At 41.7% G+C, this 27,257-nt stretch overlaps 1 protein-coding gene across 3 annotated transcripts; it reads left to right on the plus strand.

The window, feature by feature from the left end:
• LOC112227067 (cytosolic phospholipase A2) lies at positions 1 to 27,257 on the plus strand. Of its 3 annotated transcripts, none has more exons than XM_024391887.1 (18): positions 1 to 89; positions 2,631 to 2,734; positions 3,066 to 3,150; positions 3,326 to 3,474; positions 3,690 to 3,803; positions 3,970 to 4,007; positions 4,139 to 4,283; positions 4,544 to 4,680; positions 4,905 to 5,130; positions 7,194 to 7,308; positions 9,627 to 9,764; positions 10,145 to 10,234; positions 13,162 to 13,227; positions 13,386 to 13,631; positions 13,912 to 14,096; positions 16,515 to 16,704; positions 24,968 to 25,125; positions 25,772 to 27,257. In XM_024391887.1, the coding sequence occupies exons 2-18, from the start codon at positions 2,702 to 2,704 to the stop codon at positions 25,910 to 25,912; spliced, it is 2,256 nt and encodes a 751-aa protein (XP_024247655.1). In that variant the 5' UTR covers positions 1 to 89; positions 2,631 to 2,701; the 3' UTR covers positions 25,913 to 27,257. The 3 variants fall into 3 exon arrangements, with proteins under 3 accessions (XP_024247655.1, XP_042164100.1, XP_042164101.1); XM_042308166.1 differs by having other exon boundaries at positions 20 to 89; positions 2,634 to 2,734; XM_042308167.1 differs by lacking the exons at positions 1 to 89; positions 2,631 to 2,734 and having other exon boundaries at positions 3,321 to 3,474.

Raw genomic sequence — 27,257 nt, forward strand, 5'->3', positions numbered from 1 at the left:
ATCCAAGCAGTGCTCGAGGGCAGTTTCATACTGGCAGTGCACTTGAAGGAATGCGGTAAACTTGTCTCATGACTTGACATTCGTTAAAGGTGAGCTTATATTTCGATTAAGAACTTTACTCAAGTAATGATGATAACGATAGCCTACATTTATAACACATTATGAAGTTCGTAACTTCTTCAATATTTACCTTTTAAAAGTGAGAGTTGGCTACCTGTCCACATCAGTTCTGCCGGTGCGCTAGCCCTGTAAATGCGCGGATGCACAGCGTCCTATATGGTGCTAGTGGTGCCCAAGTTTTGTTTATGGCAGTATTTTAGTGTAAAATAGGCTTCTGCGAGTAGCCTAGTCGATAGAAAACTGAGATTAATTTTAAAAGAGTTAAATCGACGTAGGCTATAGACCAAATTCTTTAAAACTCATCACTACACTTTTACAAATTGTCAATCAACTGCAGGCTACTGGGCATTTTATTTTATTTTTTACTACAGGTTAATATTCAGTAGTATGCCTTTTTTTGTTTAGACTAGATAATGTAAACAATCATAAAGTGGTGGAAATAGTAGCTAATTGTCATACTTAAGTAAAAGTAAAGATACCTTAAAGTAAAAGTGAAAGTCACCCAGTAAAATTATACTTGAGTAAAAGTCTAAAAGTACTTGGTTTAAAATATACTTAAGTATCAAAAGTAAATGCAATTGCTAAAATACACTTAAGTATCAAAAGTAAAAGCATAAGTCGTTTCAAATTCTTTCAGCCGTCATTGTAGGCAGTCATTGTAAATAAGAATTTGTTCTTAATTAACTGACTTGCCTAGTTAAATAAAGGTTAAAATATTAAGCATACCAGAAGGCACACTCATCTGTTTTTTAAATGTACAAATAGCCAAGGGCACTCTCCAACATTTAGACATCATTTACAAACTAAGCATGTGTGGTTAATGATCCACCAGGTCAGAGGCAGTAGGGATGACCAGGGATGTTCTGTTGTTAAGTGTGGGAATTGGACCATTTCCCTGTTCTGCTAAGCATTCAAAATATAACAAATACTTTTTGGTGTCAAGGAAAATATATGGAGTAAAAAGTACAATATTTTCATTAGGACTATAGTGAAGTAAAAGTAGTCAAAAATATAAGTACTAAAGTACATATACCCTAAAAGCTACTTAAGTAGTACTTTAAACTATTTTTACTAAAATACTTTTTACACCACTGAAATCATAGTAGTCAGTAGCACAAAAAAGGTGTGTGTTAATTACATGGTAGTGAGCTAGAACGGTAAGGTAGGCCAACTACCATCTAAATGTATGGTCTTAGTGCTTGCTGGGGTATGGATGGGATCTAAAAAAGGACATTGAAATATTTCACATTTCTGCTGAACACAGTGTTGAATATCTCCAAATCTAACTGAGAATTGGGCAGGCTGTGATAATGGAGAGAATGTAGAAAATGTATCAGTCAGTTCAAATAAACTAATTGTATTGCTGTAACCTATTTTTTGTTGACCCAAATCAAATATGGATTCAACGTTTCTGTATCATGACAAGAACTTACATATTGTACAAAAGCACTACTGTAATTTATTTGTTTTATTTGTTTTATTTCACCTTTATTTAACCAGGTAGGTTAGTTGAGAACAAGTTCTCATTTGCAACTACGACCTGGCCAAGATAAAGCATAGCAGTGTGAACAGACAACAACACAGAGTTACACATGGAGTAAATAATAAACAATAAACAAGTCAATAACATAGTAGGGGGGGAAATAATCTATATACAGTGTGTGCAAAAGGCATGAGGAGGTAGGCAATAAATAGGCCATAGGAGTGAATAATTACAATTTAGCAGATTAACACTGGAGTGATAAATTATCAGATGAACATGTGCAGGTAGAGATACTGGTGTGCAAAAGAGCAGAAAAGTAAATCAAATAAAAACAGTATGGGGATGAGGTAGGTAAATTGGGTGGGCTATTTACAGATGGACTATGTACAGCTGCAGCGATCGGTTAGCTGCTCAGATAGCAGATGTTTATAGTTGGTGAGGGAGATAAAAGTCTCCAACTTCAGAGATTTTTGCAATTCGTTCCAGTCGCAGGCAGCAGAGAACTGGAAGGAAAGGCGGCCAAATGAGGTTTTGGCTTTAGGGATGATCAGTGAGATACACCTGCTGGAGCGCGTGCTACGGGTGGGTGTTGCCATCGTGACCAGTGAACTGAGATAAGGCGGAGCTTTATGATGTTTATGATGTAAGGTTTGAAGGTGTAAACTGAAACATGTCCTGGAGGTCAATATGATTTCATGTTCAGGTAGCCTACCAGTTAGCGAGGCGACTCAGCAACTGGAGGGTTGCTAGTTCAAATCCCAGGTCAGATGGGAAAAATCTAGCGGAAAGTGAGCTGGCAACCTTAGCGTTGCTGGTATCAAATCCATGATGCCATTGCCTGCTCTTCCCCCACACCTCTCCAAAAATATGTATTGTGCCTTTCGGAGGGGTTGGGTTAAAAGTGGAAGTCAAATTTTGGTTGGACCTTGTGCAATTGACCAATAGTGATCTTCATTTCTTCTCCTGAACATTGATGTTGTCAGTGTCCTGTGTTAGTAAAATGTGTTTCCTATCCAATTTTATTCAGAAGGGTCTTCCAAATCTAGAGGTTGACTGGACACCTGATTCCCTCAAAGTACTGTGATTGGCTCCTGAAAGATGTCTTCTATAGATCCCTATCAGTACATTGTGGTAAGTAAACATCATCATGTTGTCATTGTCAGGACATTATAGACAGACAAATCATTTGACATGTTGTATGTCCTGTTATCAAATTGTTACTGTGCTAAATGAGTCACACAGCTAATCAAAGAGATAGATGAAGACATGTACACACACACATACGTCAGTGTTACTGACTGTATTAGTACTTCAGGCTGTTGTTTAAGCTGGTTAAATTCTATGAATGTTCTGCTTGAGCTATTGGATATATTTTGTCCAGTCATTTGCATCCAGTCTGGACGCCTCCCATCTGGGAAACAGAATGACTTACTGGAAAGTCTCTGTTGTATTGCTTCTGCAGGTGGAACACCAGTATTCCCATAAGTTCAAAGTGACTGTGGTACGAGCTGAGAAGGTGACCAAGGGTTCTACCCTGGGAGACTTTTGTGAGTTCCTCCATGTTCAAGATAACTCACTGTGTCCACATTACAGTGTTGTGGGTGTGTTTGAGAGATGAGGTGATGCACATAGAAGTGATGTTGTTTTCTCAGTGCCTATGGTTTTTCTCATGTTTAATCACACTGTCTGTGTGTGTGGTTGTGTGTGTATTTCTAAGAACAGTGGACACTCCAGACCCCTACGTGGAGTTGTTCATCCCAACCACTCCAGACTCAAGAAAACGGACGCGGCACATTGACAATGACATCAACCCCATATGGAACGAGACCTTTGAGTTCATACTGGACCCCAATCAGGAAAACACTCTAGAGGTTAACGCATTGCACTACACTTTGAACTGAGCTACATTACACTACATAACCCAGCAAGCTATGGCTAGACACCTTCAAGCATGATGTATTCTTTCTTTGCAGTAAGATAGTAACTTCAGTTATACCTTTGCTTTCAAGAAACCCTATGTTGGGAATCATTTATCAAGATAAATGTATTTTTTTGTATTTCATTGTTTGTGAATTTGCTATTTCAGTTGACATTGATGGATGCAAACTATGTCATGGATGAGACCCTGGGAACGGCCTCGTACTCCATTGCTAAACTCAAAGTGGGACAACCAGAAGTGGTTCCATTCCCCATTGGCAAGGTAGGTCAGTCTTATTCAATTTGACAGATTGCATAGAAAGCACAAGACAGTTGATGTTGTCCACATTGCCTCCATCAAATACATACTGTGTCACAGCACTAAACCCTGTCTAAAAACCCGGTCCTTGTCAATCTCAACAAAAACATCCTACATCTTGTTTCCCCAGTTAACCAAGGTGTACTTGGAGATGTCGTTAGAGGTGTGGTATGTATAACTGACAATGGGTGCTTCAATTAGTTTTTAATTTTTAGCCGGGAGCATTGACGTCATTCTCTTTGTGGAGATTTAATCTAAAGCTTACTGACATATCCGTTTGTCTCCATCATCTCCTCCAGTTCATCCACAGACCTGCGGTTCAGCATGGCCCTGTGTGACCAGGAGAAGCTGTTCAGACAGACACGCAGAGACCGGGTGATGCTGGGCATCAAGAAACTACTCAACATGGAGAAAGGACAACACCTCCCCACGTCATTAAGAGAGGTACGACCATAAACATAGTAGAAACTGAGGCCTTCTATGCATTTTTCGGTGTATCTCAAGTGTCAAATAGAGAATGGAGTTTTATATTGCTGATTCAAAAGGGAGATATACAGACAAAATCAGCTAAGATGATTCACAATGACAGTAGTGATCTCTGACACGTGCCTTGTCATTTTGTGTATGTTTGTGTGCATATTTGTACGCCCGCACATGTGTGTGTGCATGCATGTGTGCCTGTGTACGTGTGTGTGTCTATACAGGTCCCTACAATCGCCATCGTGGGGTCAGGGGGAGGGTTCAGAGCCATGGTGTGTTTCTCTGGAGTGATGAAGGCTCTGTATGAGTCTGGAGTTCTGGACTGCGCTACCTACGTGGCTGGACTTTCTGGATCTACCTGGTTAGTAGGAACACTGCTTTCATTCCACTGTACTTATAAGATCATTGGAAAGCAACATACTTCAACTGTTTATAACTACCATTCCTATGCTAGTACGAAAACTGACCAAGTAATGACGTTATTATACACAGAAAGTGATTGTGTCCCCCTTGTTCCTTTCTATTGCTCTTGCGCTCTCGCTCTCTCTCTCTCGCTCTCTCTCTCTTTCTCTCCCCCCCCACCAGGTACATGTCTACGCTGTACTCCCACCCTGAGTTCCCTAAGGGTAAGGGTCCAGGGGAGATCAACCAGGAGCTGATGAGGTGTGTGAGCAGTAACCCACTGAGGCTGCTGCTGCCCCAGAACATCAAGCGCTACATCAAGGCCCTGTGGAGAAAGAAGGCTGCCGGGCAGCCCGTCACCTTCACCGACATCTTCGGCATGCTCATCGGGGAGACGCTCATGCCCGGGGTGAGATATGGGTGCGATATCAGCAAATGTGATATCAACAAAGTAATGATATTAGTGTACCGTCTTCAATACCAGCCATTGTGTTCCTTTGACCGAGGTCCTAACCAGCCTTTATTATCAGTCAATTACATCTGTGTTTCTTCTTACTTCATTTGCACACAATGTATACAGATTTTTCTATTGTGTTACTGACTGTACGTTTGTTTATCCCATGTGTAACTCTGTGTTGTTGTTCTGCTTTGCTTTATCTTGGCCAGGGCGCAGTTGTAAATGAGAATTTGTTATTAACTGGCCTACCTGGTTAAATAAAGGTGAAAAAAAACGGTGACTTTGTCACAGAAGATGATCCAGCACCGCTGACAGACGGTTGCATTTAGGGATACCACTTTGCCATTGTCTGGCTCTTATTGTTCTTTGTTCACTTGTATTATCTGAGTGTTTCACACACGGTCTGTCCAGTGGCTTTACTACTGTATCTATGATGTGAAGGATTTTGTGCACCCGAGTGGCGCAGTGGTCTAAGACACTGTATCTCAGTGCTAGAGGTGTCACTGCAGTACCTGGTCCGAATCCAGGCTGCATCACATCTGGCCGTGATTGGGAGTCGCATAGGGCGGCACACAATTGGCGCAGCGTTGTCTGGGTTTGGCCGGTACACGCTGTCATTGTAAATAAGAATTTGTTCTTAACTGACTTGCCTAGTTAAATAAAGGTTAAAATATATAATATATATATATATATATATATATATATTCTGATCAGATGCGAATGAAGAATAGTCCATCAGAAGGGAAACCCACAATGTTATGTATACGAACTTCGGCTGGGCGATATGGCCTAAAAATCATATCTAGATTTTTTCAAATTCATGGGCGATTTAAAAAAATATATATATATACACACAGTACCAGTCAAAAGTTTGGACACCTACTCATTCCACGTTTTTCTTTATTTTTTACTATTTCCTACATTATATAATAATAGTGAAGACATCAAAACTATTAAATAACACATATGGAATCATGTAGTAACCAAAAAAGTGTTAAACAAATAAAAATACATTTTCAATTTGAGGTTCTTCAAAGTAGCCACCCTTTGCCTTGATGACTGCTTTGCACACTCTTGGCATATAACATATATTTTGATTTGTTTAACCCTTTTTTGGTTACTACATGATTCCATATGTGTTATTTCATAGTTGATGTCTTCACTATTATTCTACAACGTAGAAAATATAAAAGAAAAGAAAAGAAATCCTTGAATGTGTAGGTGTGTCAACTTTTGACTGATACTGTATATATTTTTTTATTTTAAATGTTTTCTCTATATAAGCTTTGGAAATATGCCCTTTTTTAAAATCTTTATATTTAAAGTCTAGCCAACTTGGATCTATTTGGTGCTAACAAGGTAGAACAGTTCAACTGTTATGAACACACCCTCTTGTCCGTCTGTTCACTTTGTTTAGATGTTGAAGTCAAGTGGCCTACCTAGATAAGATTCTTATTTCTCAGAATGAGAACGAGTTGCCAATTTCTTATGTAACTGATTATTTTTATGCTCATTGCACATTTATAAAACTGCGCTCGACAGAAACTGAGCAATCATTTTCCATAATCATGTTCATTGATACTCCTGTTTTAATAGGGTCTGCTCCGTTCTAAATTTTGGGAGTTGAGACAAGGGTATCATTAAAAGGGGAATCGACAGATTCTGTTGAACTAAACTTCAAAAGCAAAGAGTGAGTTTGAAAGTGCTTGTTATCAGAGCAGAAGAAGTGATATTTTGTCTTTGTTGTTGTGAGTGGCACGGAGAGGGGCTTGGAATTAATCATATCAATTCTATAGATCGTCCAGCCCTACTACAAACCTCTGTTATGACTCTATTAGGACAGGGAACTCATGGTGACAGAGTCAGTGAGGTGCTTACATTTGATATAGGAATGTAGGAATCCATACACAACTATATCCATACAGGCATACACAACTATATCCATACAGGCATACACAACTATATCCACTTCACTTTTTGGGGAGTGTAAGAACAACCTCTCTCTCTCTGTCCAGAGGATGGACTTCAAGCTGAGCCACATGCAGAAGACTGTGAGCGAGGGTCAGAGCCCAATGCCTCTCTTCACCTGTCTGCACGTCAAGCCAGACGTCTCAGAACTCATGTTCGCTGGTAAGACCGAAAGGAAGACTCAATTTTAATGATCCACGTGTTACTAATGGGTTATTTTCTAACGCATGCATCATACTACCAGTTTAGAACAGATGGAAGGAAGTTCAAGCAAGGCCTCTTTTTCAAGTACACTTCCACGCTTTCGGTTGAGCAGATCCCACGCTTTCGGTTGAGCAGATCCAGCTACAGGACTCATGTCTGCCTGAAATGAAGGGAAAGATAGGCAGACAACTTTGAAGCAGTATGCATCTTTGGAGCGGGACACTGCATGGCATTCCCATTGTGGAGCCATGTGTCAATGTGAACATATACTATGTTTATGGCTGCATTTGTTTAATTGTATTTACTTTCCTGGATAATATGCAAATGACCCAGTGAAACAGAACTGACTTTGGTGTTGGTTGGTTCCATCTGTCAATGTGTCACAGCTCCTTATCTGATGGGTTACCATTTACATCACTGTTTCTCAACCCTGGTCCTCCAGTACCCCCACCAGTAACCCTGGTCCTCCAGTACCCCCAACAGTAACCCTGGTCCTCCAGTAACCTCCAACAGTAACCCTGGTTCTCCAGTACCCCCAACAGTAACCCTGGTCCTCCAGTACCCCCAACAGTAACCCTGGTCCTCCAGTACCCCCAACAGTAACCCTGGTCCTCCAGTACCCCCAACAGTAACTCTGGTCCTCCAGTACCCCCAACAGTAACCCTGGTCCTCCAGTACCCCCAACAGTAACCCTGGTCCTCCAGTACCCCCAACAGTAACCCTGGTCCTCCAGTACCCCCAACAGTAACCCTGGTCCTCCAGTACCCCCAACAGTAACCCTGGTCCTCCAGTACCCCCAACAGTAACCCTGGTCCTCCAGTACCCCCAACAGTAACCCTGGTCCTCCAGTACCCCCAACAGTAACCATGGGCAACTAATCATCAACCCCTCAATGAGCTGAACAAGGTGTGTTTGTCAAGGGCTACAACACAAATGTGTACTGTTGGGGGAACTGGAGGACCAGGGTTGGGAAACACTGACCCAAGGATGTAGCTAGTTAACTCTAACAGAAACTGTGGACCATGCACAGTTTTAGTTTTATCGTTAGTCACCCAATATTGGAATCATGGCATCAAGCAAATTAGATGTGACTTTGGAATCTTTGAATGAATGAAAGTACAAACAAATTAACGAATGAATGAACCAAGTTAATTTCTGAATGACTGCAGGCATGCATGTAATTATTGTCATCTTTGCATTTGAGTCTGAGCCATTTGAATACAGGGTATGGTAGTGTTTACCCAGGGCTAGTGTCATGTCATAACGTTTGTGTTTGTGTGCTGTGTGTGTACGCGCCTGTGGGTGTGTGCACTGTGTGCGTGTTTGTGTGCGGGTGTGGAACATGTGGAATTATTGAGCAAACATTCCCATCGGTGTCAGTTTCACTAGTACAGATACTCACGCTGACCCATCTCTGTCTGACTCTGTCATCAAGGGAAACTGAAATAGACACAACAGTGAGTGACATTAGTTCTAAAAAGGAGAGGACACACCTTAAAGATTCAATGGTTCACAGACACTTAGGTACAGATTGTAGACATGACAATGGTAAATGCCCTGAAGTATTATGACTTGGAGCTGCGGCCAAAATATCACATCACAATATTTTATTTGCAATTTTGACAGTATGCCTGTATTTTATGTTTCTAAATTAAATGTTCTAAATGATTAGTGCATGACCCTAGAATGGCAACAAATCAATTCTATTTGATTTTAATAGGCTTTTTCCATGCTGACGGTTTTGTTCTCAACTTAATGAGGACAAAATGGACAGTGAAAGTAGTCACATTTTTTTAGTACTGTATAAAAATAAAATTTTATAGACTGTATTGTAAAAAAAAATATATCGGTATGTGGGTACATACAGGAATACCGATATTCACAATATATCGCCGAGCCTTACTGGGAGTCAATTCATCAAAGTTCTTGTATGGTTAAACATCAATGGGAAAGCTTCAATGTTTGGGTATTAATTATGATATTATAGTAAATTGCTTTGCATTGTAAGCAAGGGCCCGAATGTGATATGGTTATAATAACCTTGTATTGGATTAACTCAGCTAGTTTCCACCATTGGAAGGCTTCCGTGAGCTTGATACACAGTAGCAGCCATTTGAGCTAAAACACTGTCCCAACAGTAATTGGAGTGAAGCTGATTATACAGCTGCCAGTCTGGTGTCACAAGGCTAATTCTACAGTACAAAACCACTTATTGTCTGTATCATTATTAGTAATAGATGTGTCATATTTCTCCTATTGTGTGTTTTGACGAGCAGACTGGGTGGAGTTTACCCCGTACGAGATTGGCATGGCCAAGTATGGTACCTTCATGTCCCCGGGCCTGTTTGGCAGTAAGTTCTTCATGGGCAGCGTGGTGAGACAGTACGAGGAGAACCCCCTGCATTTCCTCATGGGTAAGACTGGCTGCACATTCAGTACAGATGTAGGATCTTAATTTGAGCCTGGAAAATAATCATGCAGCAACAGGAAATGTGATTTATTATGCAGATTATAATTAATGGACATTTTTGTAGGGGTTGATGTCATGTCGGAAATTTCAAAGTGGAAATTATAAACATCAGAAGCCTTTTTAAACCTCAAATACACTACGTTTTAAAATTTCCTGCATTGCAGGAAAGTTCTCCTGCAACAAGGTGATCAAATTAAGACACTATACACAGTACGATATGCACCTGAGCTTTCATACAGGCATACATACATGAGCACAAACTCACAAACATAGACTAGATACGCATTTCACTACATACAAAGTTGTCTGCTGTGTCTCTTCTAGGGGTGTGGGGCAGTGCTTTCTCCATCCTCTTCAACCGGGTCATGGGGGTCAAAGGGACCACTGGAGGTAGCACCATGGAAGAGGAGCTTGGTAAGATTCTGACAAACCATCGTACAAAACCTACCTTTGTCTCTCTGTCTCTTTAAATGCATGTTCTGTGCGTGCGTATGTGCGCGTCATGTTTTCTGTTAGGAAAATGTGGTGCAGGACATTTGACCGGCAGCATTTTAATTGACCATACATTTGACAAATGTACTATATGCATTATGTGTGTAACCTGACTAGGGTGTCTACCCATGGTGCTCAGAATGACAAATCACATTTAGATTATGGTAATTCATCTTAACAGAACATGCAAATCGAGGATACAACAGTGTGGGTCCTTACTGAATTCTGATGCACATTGCAGATGTTAGAATAACTGCCACATATACTTTTCCTCAACCGACAAGATGAGTAACAAGCAGCAAAATCACTAACCTATGTCAATCTACTATCTCCCATAGTAGTAAAGTTTACATATTCTATTGGTCAGCTTGTTATTCTGTGCGAAAAAGAAATGGCCTATTCCAAACACTCTGGCCAGTTTTTGGATGATAGATCCCAAATTCATACAACCAGGTATCAAACTCATTCCATGGAGGGCTGAGTGTCTGTGGGTTTTCACTCCTCCCTTGTACTTACCTGATTAGTTAAAGGTCACTAATTACTATGGAAATCACCTCACCTGGTTGTCTAGGTCTTAATTGAAAGGAAAAACCAAAAACCTGCAGACACTAGGCCCTCCATGGATTGAGTTTGACACGCCTGCAGTCGGCTTAGGCTACAAAAAAACATTTTTTTAAAGCAATGAGGCTGATGCAAACGATCAGAACATTTAGCTTAAAATGTTACTAAACTATTATTTATTCACATTTGTAAGCGCAGTAATGCGCAAAAGGCAGTAGGCTACGTGCGAATGTTCGTTCCATAATGCAGTTAGTGGGAAAACACTGTTGTCAAAAACTCTAGCTGGCTGTTTACAACGTTAGCTTTGGGCAACAGGGTTAAGTAGCTGGCTAGCTATTTATTTTCATGACCTGAAGTTCAATTTCAATAGGCAAACAACAAGTGGCTACCTAGCTAATACTTACTCACAAGGATTCCTAAATCATTGCTAAGACTAATGAAAATGACTGCTGTTTTTACTGGTCATTGTTTTCAGGCTGTTTTTTTTTGGTGCTAGCTAGGTACCCCAGATGTTGCGGTCAAACAAATAATGTTTTTTTACCATATTGTAAACACATCGTTTGTGGCTGGTGTTTGCTTGTTTGCAGGCTTTTTGTACGGCAGTAATAGTAGTGGTGGCGCTTAGCTTACACGTGCAAATTCAGAACACACAACATTCTATAATAGAACTGTGTTATTTGTCGTGTAAAATTAAAAGCTTATTTAACGCGTCAAATAGTATTATTTGACTTTTAAAAAAAACACATTTGACCCCCTTTACTCCCCAATTTCGTGGTATCCAATTGTTAGTAGTTACTATCTTGTCTCATCGCTATAACTCCTGCACGGGCTCGGGAGAGACAAAGGTTGAAAGCCATGCGTCCCCCAAAACACAACCCAACCAAGCCGCACTGCTTCTTAACACGCATCCAACCCGGAAGCCAGCTGCACCAATGTGTCGGTGGAAACACCGCGCACCTGGTGACCTGGTTAGCGTGCACTGTGCCCAGCCTGCCACAGGAGTCTCTAGTGCGCGATGAGACAAGGATATCCCTACTGGCCAGGCCCTCCCTAACCCATGGACCTCCCGGACGCTAGGCAGATTGTGCACTGCGATGCAGTGCCCTAGACCACTGCGCCACACGGGAGGCCTCGACTTGTTGACTGCTGAAATTTTCTTACTCTTTCAAATGACTGCTCGACTTGTTGACTGCTCGATCCACACAGCAGGCATTGTGGGCTAGGTTAGGAATGCTGTGTTGCACGTGTAGCCCAAAAGTTTATGTGGCGTCATTACGTCATGTACCTACGTTATATAGGTATGTACGTCAGCTTTGACATTGGTTTTGCACATCGGCGTTAAACTAGACATCGGCCGATACCGATGTTGTCATTTTTAGCTAATATCGTACGATTCCGATATGTTCACCGATATATCGTGCATCCCTAGTTTCAAACAATTAAGTATTCCCTATGTTTTCAAAATGAATACTGCCTTCAGCTCATTGCAAAGTGGTGTGTGACACGCTGAAGCCTGCCTACTGTTGCCTATGTACATTTAAATGGAAAATGCGCTTCAATTACCAATTGAATAGGCTAAAAAGCGTTATTTTGTGATAGGATTTTTTTCTTCTCCCGGACAATTGTCCGGCGGCAGATTTATTTGTCGGATTTTTATTTATTTATTATCCAAAAGAAAATGGAAATCGTGGTGTGTGTGTGTGTGTGTGTGTGTGCGTGCGTGTGTGTGTGTGTGCGTGCGTACCGTTATGTGCATGTTTCTCAATGTCCAAATATAGATGTAGCAGTGGATAACCCTACTTCCACTGAATATCAGCTCATTGAGTCATAATCAAGTTGCTAATTGAACCCTTTTACCATTGACAAAGCATTTACCGGTTTACATTCAGCCAGGTTAAGGGTTACATGATTGACAGTTTCTCAAATAAACAAAGTCACGTAGAACACTTGGGTAGCAGATAGAAATGATAACAACTTCCTCTTCCAGACCTAATGTGAAAGCAACTCTAATGGCACTTTAATGTCTTGCAAATACTAGCTGTTGGTAAGCACATTCACTGAGAACTCCATGGTAGTTCACAGTCACACCAATGTACAGTACTCTGGACAGTACTCTGAATGTTGTTGTGAAACTCCACAGGGAATGAGGAAGTCCAGTCAGCAAGCTCATACTGTGGATAGTGAGTCAGTTCAAGTTTTATTGTCACATGCTAGAGTACAGTGAAACGATTAAGTTGGATACTGAGTGAGGGTTTGGTTTTCACATGAATGTTGTCACTGTTTTTCAGAGCAAATAAAGCCTCAGCACATTGTGGGTGAGGAGACGCAGGAAAATGAGGACGAGCCAAGAAAAGGTACGGTCTACGAAAGAGAAAGGGTGTGTTGTGTGTCTTAGGGCTTTGGTAGTGACATCCCCATTTCTCCCCTCTCCTCATCCTCCTTTCATCCTCCCCTCCTCATCCCTCTCTCCTCATCCCTCTCTCCTCATCCCCCTCTCCTCCATCCCCTCCAGCGGGTGGAACAGAAAACCAGGAGGCAGAGGAAGAGCTCCAGCGTAATGCCCAGGCCAGCTGGACCAGCAGGATGTTCACCTCCCTGGTGGGGGAGTCCACCCTCTTCAACACCCGTGAGGGCAGAGCCGGAAAGGTGCACAACTTCATGCTGGGGCTCAACCTCAACTCCTCCATGCCTTTCTCCCCCTTCAACAACAGATCATACACACACCACAACTTGGAGGAGGAACAGGACGCCGTCACAGGTCTGAGATCAGTTTAACGGGAGGTTTGAGTGGGTGGGTCAGCGGGTTAACAGCCAAAGGGTTAACAGTCTGTAACAAGTCTATCACCATGATTGTCTAAGATTGGAAACCTGTTAGACTGTTCAGACCCATTAACCCATCTCTATGTAGATGGGTAAAAGAATACATAAACTATCAAATCAAGGCTTTGAATGACTATTATAGACTATTTGTGAGAATGGGTGATTGATTTGATAGATGATGACATTATTTATTGTCCCCTTACTGCGGTCCTCCTCAGACCCAGATGAGTTTGACCGCATCTACGAGCCGCTGGACGTGAAGAGTAAGAAGATCCACATAGTGGACAGTGGTCTGACCTATAACCTCCCGTACCCACTCATCCTGCGGCCGCAGCGTGGCGTCGACCTCATCATCTCCTTCGACTTCTCAGCCCGCCCCAGTGACTCCAGCCCACCCTTTAAGGTGAGCAACGCACACACATTCAAGCACGCACACACAAACACATGCAGATAGGCACACACGTATGTGTTCTCTATATACAAACATACTGCACATACATACACATTTTAAATACTTTATTTGATTCCACAAATTACATTACAGTCAAGAAGGATTCAAACATTTCATAGATCATGGATATATGGACACTTTGGATACAGAAAGCAGTTTTTCTCCACCCAGCAAGGCTGCCCATGACAGCTGACACGGCGCAGTACCTCGCTATCTGCTTTGCCTTTTTCCTGTGCAGTCCTGCAATCTGAAGGCCACGTACTGTCAGCCTATGTACAGTGCATTCAGGAAGTATTCAGACCCCTGCCCATTTTCCACAGCCTTATTCTGAAATTGATTTTTTTTTAACAATGTCCTCATCAATCAATCTCAGGTGCGTCCTGTTTCCATTGATCATCCTTGAGATGTTTCTACAACTTGATTGGAGTCCACCTGTGGTAAATTCAATGATTTGGAAAAGCACACACCTGTCTATATAAGGTCCCACAGTTGACAGTGCATGTCAGAGCAAAAACCAAGCCATGAGGTTGAAGGAATTGTCCATAGAGCTCAGAGACAGGATTGTGTCGAGACACATATCTGGGTAAGGGTGCCAAAAAATGTCTGCAGCATCGAAGGTCCCCAAGAGCGCAGTGGCCTCCATCATTCTTAAAAGGAAGAAGTTTGGAACCACCAAGACTCTTCCTAGAGCTGGCCGCCCGTCCAAACTGAGCAATCCGGGGAGAAGGGCCTTGGCCAGGGAGGTGACCAAGAACCTGATGGTCACTCTGACAGAGGTCCTCTGTGGAGATGGGAGAACCTTCCAGAAGGACAACCACCAATGCAGCACTCTACCAATCAGGCATTTATGGTAGAGTGGAAGCCACTCCTCAGTAAAAGGCACATGACAGCCTGCTTGGAGTTTGCACCTAAAGGACTCTCAGACCATGAGAAACAAGATTCTCTGGTATGATGAAACCAAGATTGAACACTTTGGTCTGAATGTCAAGCGTCACTTCTGAAGGAAACCTGGCACCATCCCTACGGTGAAGCATGGTGGTGGCAGCATCATGCTGTGGGGATGTTTTTCAGCATCAGGAACTGGGAGACTAGTCAGGATCAAGGGAAAGATGATTGGAGCAAAGTACAGAGATCCTTGATGAAAACCTGTTTTAGAGCACTCAGGACCTCAGACTGGGATGAAGGTTCACCTTTCAACAGGACAACGACCCTAAGCACACAGCCAAGACAACGCAGGAGTGGTTTTGGGACAAGTCTCTGAATGTCCTTGAGTGGCCCAGCCAGAGCCCAGACTTGAACCTTAACCTCTCTGGAGAGACCTTAAAATAGCTGTGCAGCGATGCTCCCCATTCAACCTGACAGAGCTTGAGAGGACCTGCAGAGAAGAATGTGAGAAACTCCCCAAATACAGACGTGCCAAGCTTGTAGCGTCATAACCAAGAAGACTCAAGGCTGTAATCTCTGCCAAAGGTGCTTCAACAATGTACTGAGTAAAGGGAATACTTATGTAAATGTGATATTTACGTTTTTTTTTTTAAATGTTTTTTTATATATTGGCCTAAATTCCTAAAAAACTGTTTTTGCTTTGTCATGATGGGGTATTGTGTGTAGATTGGTGAGGAAAAATATATATTTTTTTTAAATCAATTTTACAATAAGGCTGTAACATAACAAAATGTGGAAAAAGTCAAGGGGTCTGAATACTTTCCAAATGCACTGTACGTGGCTGAGACTCCCAAATATCCACACTACAAGTTTGCACTGATAACCAAGGCTGTTCAGGTGTGACAGGAGGTGCTGCTATTTCAACAACTTGTCAGAAAAGACCTTCTCCATGTAGGAGTCAAAAGAACAACGCATTTGCAAAATGAGCACCTCCCTCCGGGGGCCCCCCACAACAAAATCTCTTATTTGGTTTGCAAGGAAACACATCATCAACATCAAACCAGCCTCCTCTGACAATAGAATGGTTGTGAATAAGCACTGTTACTGTCTGTCTCACCTCACTAGCTATCAGGTTGACGAGGCGGTCATGTCTAACTATGTATAAGTCCTTGTATGAACGGCAACCATTAACAACATGTGAAACAGACTCTTTCATTTGACTCATGTTATACAACGTGATACAAAATGAATTGGATATACAAGCTCATTTTAGCTCTGCACAACAATATATTTAGACCAAGATTTACTCTGTTTTACAAAGACATTTGAGAATGTAATACATCTGACATATGTGACATACCATTTTATACCATACCATACCATACTATATGACATACCATTTTTTACGACAGTGTGTGTGTGTGTGTCCGTTTATTGACTGTTTTCTGTCTGTTCTTCAATCTACTGTTCTGTGTGTGTGTCAAGGAGCTCCTGCTAGCTGAGAAATGGGCTCGCATGAACAAGCTTCCCTTCCCAAAGATCGACCCCAAAGTGTTTGACCGTGAGGGCCTCAAGGAGTGTTATGTCTTCAAACCCCGCAAGGAAGACAAGTGCTGCCCCACCGTCATCCATTTTGTACTGGCCAACATCAACTTCAGGGAATTCAAAGCTCCCGGTGAGGACTGGTGAAACTGGGATACTACTGTATGGCTGTAGGATCAGGGAAAACTAGGCTGCATCTGAAATGGCATCCTATTAGTGCACTACTTTTGACCAGAGCCCCTTGGCCAAAGGTAGCGCACTATACAGGGAAATTGAGTCCATTTTGGACACACCCTAAGCCTTGGTTTAAGGCCCATAAACTACAATGTGTTATAATGTGTTATAGGCTATAACTTTGTCCCAGAGTTTTTCATGGTGAGCTTAGATGGTTGGGAAAAATTGAAGGTCCTAGTTATGATCTATAGACGGGTTGCCTGAAAACAATGCTGAAGGCTGTGTGTTGTTGTTGTTAGCTAGACACAATGACAAAAAGTTGCCATTCGGGAAATCGTAGGCGGCTCGTTTCAACTAGTTGTCTCTTGTTATTGATACCATGTCTTATTTTGAGGTGTTTAACTCAAAACACATTTTATTTGTCACATGCGCTCAATACAACGGGTGTAGACTTTAACGCGAAATGCTTGCTTACGAGCCATTCCCAACGATGCAGAGTTAAAAAATAATTATAAATAGAAAAATAGTAACACACAAAATAAAATACACAAGAATGAAGCTTTATACAGAAAATACCAGATCAATGTGCAGTGACATGAGGTATTTGAGGTAGATATGTACATAAAGGCAGGTTAAAGTGACTACACATCAGGATAAATAATAATAAGAGTAAAATAAAGAACAGAGTAGCAGGATCAAATATTGTGTATGTGTGTTATGTGCATGTGTTCTTTGTTTCTGGCCATTTTGAGCCTGTAATCAAACACACATGCTGATACTCCAGATACTAAACTAGTCTAAAGAAGGCCAGATGTATTGCTTTAATCAGGACAACAGTTTTCAGCTGTGCTAACATAATTGCAAAAGGGTTTTCTAATGATCAATTAGCTTTTTAATATGATAAACTTGGATTAGCAAACACAACGTGCCATTGGAACACAGGAGTGATGGTTGCTGATAATGGGTCTCTGTACACCTATGTAGATATTCTATTAAAAAAATATATTTGTTTCCAGCAACAATAGTCATTTACAATATTAAGAATGTCTACACTGTATTTCTGATAATTTTGATGTTATTTTAATGGACAAAACATGTGCTTTTCTTTCAATAACAAGGACATTTCTAAGTGACCCCAAACTTTTGAACGGTAGTATATATATATATATATATATATATATATATATATATATATATATATATATATATAGTTGAAGTTGGAAGTGTACATAGACCTTAGCCAAATACATTTATACTCAGTTTTTCACAATTCCTGACATTTAATCCAAGTAAAAATTCCCTGTCTTAGGTCAGTTAGGATCACTGCTTTATTTTAAGAATTTGAAATGTCAGAATAATAGTAGAATGATTTATTTCAGCTTTTACCTACACTCAATTAGTATTTGGTAGCATTGCCTTTAAATGGTTTAACTTGGGTCAAACGTTTTGGGTAGCCTTCTACAAGCTTCCCACAATAAGTTGGGTGAATTTTGGCCCATTCCTCCTGACAGAGCTGTGGTAACTGAGTCAGCTTTGTAGACCTCATTGCTCGCACACGCTTTTTCAGTTCTGCCCACACATTTTCTATAGGATTGAGGTCAGGGCTTTGTGATGGCCACTCCAATACCTTGACTTTGCTGTCCTTAAGCCACTTTGCCACAACTTTGGAAGTATGCTTGGGGTCATTGTCCATTTGGAAGACCCATTTGTGACCAAGCTTTAACTTCCTGACCGATGTCTTGAGATGTTGCCTCAATATATCCACATAATTTTCCTCCCTCATGATGCCATCTATTTTGTGAATTGCACCAGTCCCTCCTGCAGCAAAGCGCCCCCACAACATGATGCTGCCACCCCCGTGCTTCACGGTTGGGATGGTGTTCTTCGGCTTGCAAGCAACCCCTTTTAACTCCAAACATAATGATGGTCATTATGACCAAACAGTTCTATTTTTGTTTCATCAGACCAGAGGACATTTCTCCCAAAATTACGATATTTGTCCCCATGTACAGTTGCAAACCGTAGTCTGACTTTTTATGGTTTTGGAGCAGTGGCGTCTTCCTTGCTGTGGCCTTTCAGGTTCTGTCGATATAGGACTTGTTTTATTGTGGATATAGATACTTTTGTACTTGTTTCCTCCAGCAACTTCACAAGGTCCTTTGCTGTTCTGGGATTGATTAGCACTTTTTGCACCACAGTACGTTCATCGCTAGGAGACAGAACACGTCTCAATCCTGAGCGCTATGACGGCTGCGTGGTCCCATGGTGTTTATACTTGCGTACTATTGTTTGTACAGATGAACGTGGTACCTTCAGGTGTTTGGAAATTGCTCCCAAGGATGTACCAGACTTGTGGAGGTCCAAAATTTTTTTTCTGATGTCTTGGCTGATTTCTTTTGATTTTCCCATGATGTCAAGCAAAGAGGCACTGAGTTTGAAGGTAGGCCTTGAAATACATCCACAGGTACACCTCCAATTGACTCAAATGATGTCAATTAGCATATCAGAATCTTCTAAAGCCAAGACTGTAACGGTTTTCTAGTGGTGATGAAGGAGAGTCGGACCAAACTGCAGCGTGTCGATTGCGATCCATGTTTAATACAACAAAGAAACACGAACTTACAAAAAACAATAAACGAAACCGAAACAGCCTATCTGGTGCAAACTAACAGAGAGTACACATAGGACACTAAGGACAATCACCCACGACAAACTCAAAGAATATGGCTGCCTAAATATGGTTCCCAATCAGAGACAACGATAAGCACCTGCCTCTGATTGAGAACCACTCCAGACAGCCATAGACTTTGCTAGACAACCCACTAAGCTACAATCCCAATACCACCACCAAAACCCCAAGACAAACACACCACAATTACAAAAACCCCATGCCACACCCTGGCCTGACCAAATACATAAAGATAAACACAAAATACTTTGACCAGGGCGTGACAAAGACGTAATTTTCTGGAATTTTCCAAGCTGTTTGTTTAAAGGCACAGTCAACTTAGTGTATGTAAACTTCTGACCCACTGGAATTGTGATACAGTGAATTATAAGTGAAATAATCTGGCTGTAATCAATTGTTGAAAAAATTACTTGTGTCATGCACAAAGTAGATGTCCTAATCCGACTTGCCAAAACTATAGTTTGTTAACAAGAAATTTGTGGTGGTTAAAAAACAAGTTTTATTGACTGTGTATGTAAACTTCCGACTTCAACTGTATATACAACGCAACATACAACAGTTTCATCGATTTTACTGAGTTACAGTTCATATAATTAAATTGGTCAATTGAAATAAATAAATTTTTCCCTAATCTATGGATTTCACATGACTGGGCAGGGGCGCAGCCATGGTTGGACTTGGGCGGGCATAGGCCCACCCACTTGGGACACAGGTCCAGCCAATCAGAATGAGTTTTTCCTCACAAAAGGTTCTTTATTACAGACAGAAATACTCCTCAGTTTTATCAGCTGTCCAGGAGGCTGGTCTCCGCAGGTGAAGAAGCCTGATGTGGAGGTCCTGGGCTGGTGTGGTTACACTTGGTCTGTGGTTGTGAGGCCGGTTGGACACACTGCCAAATTCTCTAAATTGACATTGGAGGCAACTTATGGTAGAGAAATTAACATTACATTCTCAGGCAACAGCTCTGGTAGGGATTCCTGCAGGCAGCATGCCAATTGCACGCTGTGGCATTGTGTTGTGTGACAAAACTGCACATTTTAGAGTGGCCTTTTATTGTCCCCATCACAAGGTGCACTCGTGTAATGATCATGCTGTTTAATCAGCTTCTTGATATGCCACACCTGTTAGGTGAATGGATTATCTTGGCAAAGGAGAAATGCTCACTAATGGATGTAAACAAACAATTTTGTGCACAAAATTTGAGAGAAATATGCTTTTTGTGTGTGAAACATTTGTCATCTTTTATTTTAGCTCATGAAACATGGGACCAACACTTTACATGTTACGTTTATATTTTTGTTCAGTATAGTATTGCGAGTATGCATAGAGTCAGTGCAAGATAGTCTGGGTAACCATTTCAAATCAAATTGTATTTGTCACATGCGCCAATGTAGTATAGTAGACCTTACAGTGAAATGCTTACTTACATGCCCTTAACCAACAATGCAGTTTTAAGAAAAATAAGTGTTAAGTAAAAAAATTGAAAATAAAAGTAACACATTATTAAACAGCAGCAGTAAAATAACAATAGCGAGGCTATATACAGGGGTACCGGTACAGAGTCAATGTGCTGGGGCACTGGTTAGTCGAGGTAATTGAGGGTAATATGTACGTGTTGGTAGAGTTGAAGTGATGCATAGATAATAAACAGACAGTAGTAGCAGCAGTGTAAAAGATGGGTCTGGCCCTTTGATTAGCTGTTCGGGATTCTTATGGCTTGGGGGTAGAAGCTGTTAATAAGTGTTTTGGACCTAGACTTGGCGCTCCAGTACCACTTGCCGTGCGGTAGCAGAGAGAGCAGTCTATGACGTGGGTGGCTGGAGTCTTTGACAATTTTTAGGTCCTCCCTCTGACACTGCCTGGTATAGAGGTCCTGGATGGCAGGAAGCTTGGCCCCAGCGATGTAGTGGGCCATATGCACTACTCTCTGTAGTGCCTTGCGGTCGGAGGCTGAGCAGTTGCCATACCAGGCAGTGTTGCAACCAGTCAGGATGCTCTCGATGGTGCAGCTGTAGAACTTTTTGAGGATCTGAGGACCCATGCCAAATATGTTCAGTCTCCTGAGGGGGAATAGGCTTTGCTCTGCCCTCTTCACGACTGTCTTAGTGTGTTTGGACCATGATAGTTTGTTGGTGATGTGGACACCAAGGAACTTGAAGCTCTCAAGCTGCTCCACTACAGCCCCGTCGATGAGAATGGGGGTATGCTCGGTCCTCCTTTTCCTGTAGTCCACAATCATCTCCTTTGTCTTGATCACGTTGAGGGAGAGGTTGTTGTCCTGGCAACACATGGCCAGGGTTCTGACCTCCTCCCTATAGGCTGTCTCAACGTTGTCGGTGATCAGGCCTACCACTGTTGTGTCATCGGCAAACTTGATGATGGTGTTGGAGTCGTGCCTGGCCATGCAGTCATGAGTGAACAGGGAGTACAGGAGGGGACTGAGCACACACCCCTGAGGGCCCCCATTTTGAGGATCAGCATGGTGGATGTGTTGTTACCTACCCTTACTACCTGGGGGCGGCCTGTCAGGAAGTCCAGGATCCAGTTGCAGAGGGAGGTGTTTAGTCCCAGAGTCCTTGGCTTAGTGATGAGCTTTGAGGGCACTACAGTGTTGAATGTGTAGTCAATGAATAGCATAGGTGCATAGGTGTTCCTTTTTTCCAGGTGAGAAAGGGCAGTGTGCAATAGAGATCGCATCATCTGTTGGGGCGGTATGCAAATTGGAGTGGGTTGAGGGTTTCTGGGATAATGATGTTGATGTGAGCCATGACCAGCCTTTCAAAGCACTTCAAGGCTACCGACGTGAGTGCTACGGGTCGGTCGTCATTTGGTTAACTATTTATTTATTAACTACTTAGCAGTTTCATGACTATCATGTCATGACTATACTAATATAGCAAAAATCCATTAGCTAGCTAACCAACAACTGTAACGATGTATTTGAAAGACAGCAAGTGCTCATTGTGCAAATGTATTTGTTTATTATAAAAATTTGGAGAAGAAATATAGCTTACATGTTGCCATCAATCCTTTCATATTGAGCCAACCACGTCTGTTTTGCCTTAAGGGTTGTGACACACATCGGTTTTGTTACTTAAAACTTCTTAGGGCTGCAATCCCGTTAACGGGATGATATGACAGCAGCCAGTGAAAGTGCAGGGCGCCAAATTCAAAACAAAAGAAATCTCATAATTAAAATGCCTCAAACATACATGTATCTTATACCGTTTTAAAGGTAATCTTGTATTTAATCCCACCACAGTGTCCGATTTCAAATATGCTTTACAGTGAAAGCACCACAAACGATTATGTTAGGTCACCACCAAGCCACAGAAAAACACAGCCATTTTTCCAGCCAAAGAGAGGAGTCACAAAAAGCACAAATAGAGATAAAATGAATCACTAACCTTTGATAATCTTCATCAGATGACACTCATAGGACTTCATGTTACACAATACATGTATGTTTTGTTTGATAAAGTTCATATTTATATAAAAACATCTGAGTTTACATTGGCGCGTTACATTCACTAGTTCCAAAAACATCCAGTGATTTTGCATAGCCACATCGATTCAACAGAAATACTCATCATCAATGTAGATGATAATACAAGTTAAACACATGGAGTTATAGATATGCCTCTCCTTATTAATGCAACCGCTGTGTCAGATTTTTTTTAAACTTTATGGAAAATGCAAACCATGCAGTAATCTGAGACGGCGCTCAGAAAATTAATCAAATTAGCCGCCATGTTGGAGTCAACAGAAACCAGAAATTACATGATAAATATTCCCTTACCTTTGATGATCTTCATCAGAATGCACTCCCAGGAATCGCAGTTCCACAATAAATGCTTGATTTGTTCGATAATGTCTGTTATTTATGTCCAAGTAGCTACTTTCGTTAGCGTTAGGTAAACATACCCAAATGCTTGTGTGTTTGGACAAAAACTTCGGACAAAAACTTCAAAAAGTTAGATTACAGGTCGAAGAAACATTTCAAACTAAGTATAGAATCAATCATTAGGATGTTTTTATCATAAATCTTCAATAAAGTTCCAACCAGAGAATTCCTTTGTGTCTACAGGAGCAACGGAACGCAGGGCGATATCATGTGGAATGCGCATGACCAGGAAATGGCTCTCTGCCAGTAAGCTGACTCATTCAGCTTGTATTCAGTCCCACAACACAGTAGAAGCCTCATTCAAGTTTCTAAAGACGGTTGACATCTAGTGGAAGCCCTAGGAAGTGCAACTTTATTCATATCCCAATGTGAATTCAAGAGGGCCTGAGTTGAAAATCGACCAACCTCAGATTTCTGACTTCCTGTTTAGATTTCTTCTCAGTTTTTGCCTGCCATATGAGTTATGTTATACTCACAGACATCATTCAAACAGTTTTAGAAACTACAGAGTGTTTTCTATACAATACTAATAATAATATGCATATATTAGCAACTGAGACTGAGGAGCAGGCTATTTACTCTGGGCACCTCTGGGCACCTTTCATCCAAGCTACTCAATACTGCCCCTGCAGCCATAAGAAGTTTTAACAACCCATCTGTCTATTGCTACATTAATGACTGCAATGGCTTCATCATCTTCCTCTATTCCATGAATGGGATTTATGTCAGAATTGGTGGATGTTGTCATGGTAGCTAGGTGAAATCCCACTGGTGACTTCATTTGGATCTTTCCCTATCACTAGGGAAATGAGAAGAGGAAACAACTACTGTTTATTGGGACATAGGCCTACAGTATACGTGGAAAGGACAGCAGGGCTGTTTAAGCAATAAGGCACAAGGGGTTGTGGTATATGGCCAGTATACCTTGGCTAAGGACTGGATACAGTCCTTAGCCAAGGTATATTGGCCATATACCACAAACCCTCAAGGTGCCTTATACCTTTCATAAACTGGTTACCAAATTAAACTATTGTCTCAAAGAAATGTTTAGTCTGCTGTTTAAAATTAAACTTTCTCACATCACATATTTACACCTCCAAGGTAACTGCTCATCAGATAAACTGGCTTCTCGGACCTAAACTTCACTGTCTTGTTATCAACTTAAAACTTAAGTATTACTGTAAAGACTTATCTCATGACTTAAAAAGGGTATTTTAGGTATTGACTCGTTGTTCATTCCATCTCTATGGGATATGGCTTACTACGTATCTGATTTTAAAAAATTCCACTATTGCAGAATTCCAACCTATTGTAAGACACTGTTGTTTAAAAATGTAGGATGCCCACTCTCCTTCTCCCCCCACTCTCTCTTAACTTACTTTCAGCAAAATACTATCTTTGAGATTTTATCCTCTACCAATTCCACTCTATCTTTCCGTTTCAGTATCTGCCATTGTTTCGTCATCTCTACACAGACGCTGGAATGTATTTACTGACATAAGCCAGTCACCTTTGTCATTGTTTTTGTTTTTTACTGTCTTTCTGATTTATATTTTAGTGAGTGAGTTGTAAAGATTATATGTGCATTAAAATAACAACAACCACTCTTCTTTTTGTATTATCCATCAGGAGTCCCTCGAGAGACGGATAAAGAGAAGGAGTTTGGTGACTTTGATGTCTTCGACGACCCCGAGAGTCCGTACTCCACGTTCAACTTCCAGTACTCCAACCAGGCCTTCACCCGCCTCCACGACCTCATGGAGTTCAACACGCTCAACAACATTGAGGTGCGTCTCACACACACACAAACAAGCAAATGCACGTAGTGATGCACGTAGTGATGGGCATTTTTTTAATTGACTGCGAGTACTCACATTATTTTATTTAGAGTACTCGAGTACTCAAATAATACAAATTTAAATTGAAAATTGAAATTAAGGTCCGCACTGGAAAATAATATGTGCCTATTTATCATTAGGCCTAACTTGTATGATGCTTGGCTTGGTTTCTTTTGTGTTGTGCCCTGCAAATGCACATGTACAAATGGAACACTCGAGTTAAAGCAAATGAACGTCCTCAATTTTTTTTAAACTATTCTGGAACAAAATGTCACTTTCTCGTTTCCCCATCAAATCTCTGTGTATCTCACCACAGCCTGGTGTTGTTGACAGTGTGTAACTGCTGCTGTGATGGAGAGCCAGAATGTGATATACATGTGTTTATTATTAGCCTGTAGTATGTGATGTATGATCTGTATTTTCAGTGCTGTATTTTCTCTGTTCTGTTTCCTCTATCATCTTATGTTGGTCTCTCCCCCTCACCCATCTCTTTCTCTCCCTGTCACCCTCTCTCTCTCTTTCTCTCCCTCTCTCTCTCTTTCTCTTTCTCTCTCTCCTTCTCTCTCTCCCTCTCTTTCTTCTCTGTCTGCTGTAGGTGATCAAGGATGCGATAATGGACAGCATCAGCCAGAGACGGGAGAACCCCTCACGCTGCTCCGTCTCCATCTCACTCAATGAGATTGAAAACAAGAAGTTCTTGAAACGGAACGTCAGCTCAGCTAAGCTTCCCATATAACTTCACCAGAGACACCTTTCTATATCCATGACAAGACCTGGAGGTTAAGTTTTTTGATAGAACAAAACGTTACAGCTCTAAGAACAGATAAGAATGGTAACCAACCTATCCTTGTAGCTGCAAGGCTTATCTCTGTTTGAATGGGATATAAGCCTCACTTCAAGCTAGCCTGGTCTCAGACCTGTTTGTGATTTCTTGCCAACTCACGACAATGGCCATGGGAGTTTGAAAGACAGTACAAACTGATCTGAGACCAGGGTAACTTAAAGCAACTATGCAGCCTCTTCTTTTGAGCTCTGTATGACTATTGTTTGGGAGAGGATGCAGCACACCTTTTTCTGTATATTCCTGGCCTAGCATCTGGGGTGGTGTGGTTAATCTTTAAACGGGTCGCTCACTCTCTCACACACACAAGGACACACACACTCCATCTCTTCATGCAGCAGGCAGAGGAGAGAGGAGAGATCACACCTGGGAATGCATGTTTGTGTGAAGGTCTGCCTAGCGATGCAATGTATCTCTGGCAGGGGTCAGTCGAGGCGTGGCGTTGTCAAGGGATGAACATTTACTTCTAAAACGGATTTTACTGACTCACGTATTTGCTGCAGATCCAAACTTGAAATATCTGTAGTTGAATTAGAATGACTCCTTACCAATGATATTTTCTTTATGCCTTTCTAACTATCTTTACCGGTCTCTTGTTCCCTTTTCATCTATTTATTAGTATTTTGTTCCATACATACCGGGGAAGGTTGTTTGGTCTTTTGCTTTATCGTGGAAACATTGCTGAGATTTAGGGCAACCTTGTCTCTGTTGCAGCAGATGGGGAAAAATAGCGTGTTTTCTTTGTCACACTGTGCCTGTACTCTCCAGTCTAGGATTTTGAACCCCGGTCTGTCTCCCGGCCCCCGTGTGACAGGAGGGGATACTGACCATTATTCTAATGAGGAGCTCAGGCTTGCAAGTCCACAGGTCCGCCTCTAAAAACACTCCTTCTGTAAGGCAATCTGTGAAATTCTATTGGCACCCACATTCTGCCTAGGCAAGCTTGCTATTCACAGCATTTACACAATGGAGACCTGGCTCTCAATTCCTCCTTCCTCTTCTCCCTCCTCCAGACTGTAGAAGAGAAGTGGGGGAAGGGATGATGGAATGTCTCCTCCCCTCCTTTCCCCCTGTTTTACCCAGTGGGAGAGAAGCAGGGGATGTCTGGGGAGGAGTGTTAGCTCACTCCTCCAGGGGAAGGCCTGGCTGAATGGCGTGATGTGAGGGTGAAAAGGCATGTGGGGAGTTGAACAAACCTAGAATTTCTCTGAGGCTGGCAAGTTGAAATGGGCATGCAACA

The sequence above is a fragment of the Oncorhynchus tshawytscha genome, linkage group LG28, assembly GCF_018296145.1.
Source record: "Oncorhynchus tshawytscha isolate Ot180627B linkage group LG28, Otsh_v2.0, whole genome shotgun sequence".
In the NCBI taxonomy this organism is placed as follows: Eukaryota; Metazoa; Chordata; class Actinopteri; order Salmoniformes; family Salmonidae; genus Oncorhynchus; species Oncorhynchus tshawytscha.